The sequence below is a fragment of the Plasmopara halstedii genome, assembly GCF_900000015.1.
Source record: "Plasmopara halstedii genome assembly, contig: Scaffold_323, whole genome shotgun sequence".
NCBI lineage: Eukaryota > Oomycota > Peronosporomycetes > Peronosporales > Peronosporaceae > Plasmopara > Plasmopara halstedii.
The window spans coordinates 1,563,803-1,566,967 of record NW_020187244.1 but is presented as its reverse complement, the minus strand read 5'-3'; the positions used below and the strand labels follow the sequence as shown (position 1 = coordinate 1,566,967).

Genomic DNA, 3,165 nt, shown 5'->3' with positions numbered 1-3,165 from the left:
AGCTGCAGCTTCAGCTCTGTCCTGGAAGGCAGCGCCTTCGGCCGAATTACCGCACGGCAGTGCCTATTTTCGCGCTCGACCACCGAGCTTGGACATAGCTAGCGGCACGTGCTGTTGCTCGGTCTACGCGTGGCGGACGCCATAGCCATATCGGCCTCTACCAGGGCAGGATATTCTCTTCATCCTTTTCCTTGGAGATTTTAACACTCATTATGAGCGGACTAGGTCGGGGGGAGTCATCGGTCGCCGACGGTGGCATCATGTTCTGCGGTAGGTGCTCTGGCAAAACAGTTTCATAGCTTGAAAACGTCTCTAGGCGCGCACATATCGCCTCGGAACCTTGCGAAGCGAGGCGTTATACGCCCTCAGGGCCACGCAGAGCCATCAGCTTTTTTAGCCCGTCCTGCATGCCTTGGGGCAAGAAGAAGAATTGCTCTATCCTGACCGAGGATCAGTCGTAACGACTCAGAGCTGGATTGACTACGAATGCTACCAATTGTAGCGGGGCTGCCGTACCTCTTTCGCTTAGTGAACGCTTGGTTCAGATCGGTGACCTTCGTTTTATACTTAGGACCAGCGAGTAGCGGACTGCAAATCGCTGACTCCAAGAGTACCCAAAACCTTAATTTAAGGCAAATAAACTCTTCCGCTTAATATTTAAACTGCATTTCCCGGTTTGATTTACGGCAGAGCCGTCTATATCAAAATTCATAGGGTTTCCTAATTAAGTAGAAAACCCAAATTGATTTGCATAACTACTGGCGGTCCCGCCACGTAGTGACTACCTGTTTTAGTGTAGCCACATCATTGTGTGGACACAACATCTTGTGTGACCCACATTTTCATACTTGGGCACGTGTAACCTCGTTACATATTGTGAGCAAGCTCCGCCGGAGGCAGTAGCAATGTGGCACAAAACATCAGCTCGCGTCGATGGGTTTTGTGGTTTATGTATCTGATGCGTGTGGATTAGTTCACAATCGAGGTGTGAGTTCGGTGTACCTTATCCTATACGCGGATGAGCTTTTGATTGGGTTTGTGGACAATGGTGTGGCGGATGAGATCAAGTCGGGCTTGCTCAACCCTTTTCAGCTTAGTGATTTGAATCAAGCGCGATTAGTACTTGGCATCGAGGTTTATCACAACCAAGAGCATGGCAAGCTGCACACTTGCCAATCTCAATTCATTGAACGTCTCACGAGTAAGCTCGTTGAGGAGTCTGTCCAATCATGCCGTAACCCCAACGTGGTTAGCCAGAAGTTGACTAAATTTTAGGAATCTCAACGCGTGGATGGCCGACGGTAAAACCTACATAGCAAACGGTACGCGTCCGGACATTTGCGTCTCTCTATACCACGAGTTCATGCGAAGCACAATTGAAAGCTGGGATTTAAGTACTACGGTACTTGATGGGCACTCCACAGCTGAGCATCACGTATACCCGACACGATTAGACGGGGTTTGGCCTGACGGCTTATGTTAACGCGAAGTAAGGTGGTGATGCAGCGACGCGAAAGGAAACGCCGGGTGTATTGGTGCTTTTTGGTAGCGTGGCAATCGTGTTCAAGTCGCAGCGTCAATGCATCATTGCTCTCTCTTCAACAAAGACTGCGCATTTGGCTCTATCGCTGACTACTTAAGAATAGCAGTGGGTCCGACATTGGCTGCTCGAGAATAACTGCGAATCAGACACCTCCTTGAAGAACTTATTACGAACCACCTCCTACTACTGCTGTGAGCGTCGATAACCAGGCAGCCATTGCCATGGTATCGAATGCTGGTTATCAATCTTGCTCGAAGCAATACTGATATGCTATACCATTTTGTTCGAGTTGCTGTGTGTGACGGTCTTCTATAAGTTTAGTATGTGCCGTCGAGTGAATAGCTCTCCAACGACATAAACAATTCACTTCGTGGGCCACACATCCAGCGCCATTCGGTCGAATGTTGTTAAGAGTTCGGGCATGTCCATGTTAAAAAAATAAAATCGGAATACAGTAATCGAATCAAAAATATTCTAAAGCGATTGCGCGACGCGTCCGCGAAGCTTAGCAAAAATATTTATTATATAGTAATTTTGACAGCACAGTAAACGTATTTGCAGGCAGTTATTTTGCGTAAATAATATATATAGGTATCAGTACTCACTCGACATAGTCACGAAGTATGATGTAGTGAGAAGGAGTGCCAAATCATAAGCGGCAGCTGTGCCAGAGCAATCTTGCCAAAGTGAGATCTCTAAGATCATAGGGTCTCAAAAGGAGAGAATCCTTATTTTATAGCTGGCAAGCCCATCGGTCTATTATTCGTCCCACGCCGAAGTATGTCACCCCTCGCTCAGCAAGCAAAGCCAGAAGAAGGGGCAGGGTCGACCAGCACAAATTGCCTTCTATCAGCCAATGGCCCTGGTCTTTTTCCGCGTTCAACACATGTCCGGTAGTGTGCCAGCAGGCATGTCATAATGAGAACGTTTGGTTTCGGTAAGAACTGAAGCTGGTGAGTTTGCACCTCGATGTCTACCGTGTAGTTCGAACTAAATAAAAGAGACACTTGAGTCTGATGTTTGCCACTTGAGTAGACATGTTAATTTGTTTAACAGATGTGACGGCGTGCAATATTCGCTTACTGCTTGAGTGAAGAACAGTTACCTTCGTCTTGTTTGCTAACTTTTTGTCCGCGACCTCAGGTGGGTTAAGGAATTTCTCAACCACTGTTGCTGCGGATAATGCTGAAGATAGGTGAGTAGTGCGGTGGGGAAGCACATCTAAAGCACTTGTGAGTAACCGTATTTCTCTTGATTGAGAGGTGGACCAGTATTCCTCGACGTACAAGGGCTACGCAGAGGCACTACAAGCCGCACCGAATGGATTAAGTCCATGATCGCGCTTTAATTGAGCATACAAAAGCGATTATTGCGGTTGCAGTCGGCGAGACTTGGCTCGCTGAGCAAGGTCCAACTTATTTGTAACGATCTGGACTTCGTCGAGGGTACCGCACCTGGATGTCTTTACGCCGTAGGGAACAGGCACAAAGTGTGCAGCTCATGTACCGTACTTCACAAAAAAAACACCTGACCAACTTTTGAAAGGTGATTTTGTTAATATTGAAGGTGGTCAAAAATGAACCGAAATTGTGATTATTTTGTTAAGTTTTTAGGGCACCTTG

General features: G+C 47.1%; 2 protein-coding genes across 2 annotated transcripts; one reads left to right on the top strand and one right to left on the bottom strand.

The window, feature by feature from the left end:
• Window positions 1–933: 933 nt before the first annotated feature.
• On the top strand, window positions 934–1,640 carry PHALS_08810 (FOG: Transposon-encoded proteins with TYA, reverse transcriptase, integrase domains in various combinations; the record flags this gene model as incomplete). The annotated part of the gene is made up of 3 exons (XM_024724227.1): window positions 934–1,217; window positions 1,276–1,394; window positions 1,495–1,640. The coding sequence occupies 3 exons, from the start codon at window positions 934–936 to the stop codon at window positions 1,638–1,640; spliced, it is 549 nt and encodes a 182-aa protein (XP_024575125.1).
• Window positions 1,641–2,516: 876 nt separating this feature from the next.
• Window positions 2,517–2,878, bottom strand: PHALS_08809 (uncharacterized protein; the record flags this gene model as incomplete). Its single annotated transcript, XM_024724226.1, has 2 exons — window positions 2,517–2,716; window positions 2,785–2,878. The coding sequence occupies 2 exons, from the start codon at window positions 2,876–2,878 to the stop codon at window positions 2,517–2,519; spliced, it is 294 nt and encodes a 97-aa protein (XP_024575124.1).
• Window positions 2,879–3,165: the final 287 nt, after the last annotated feature.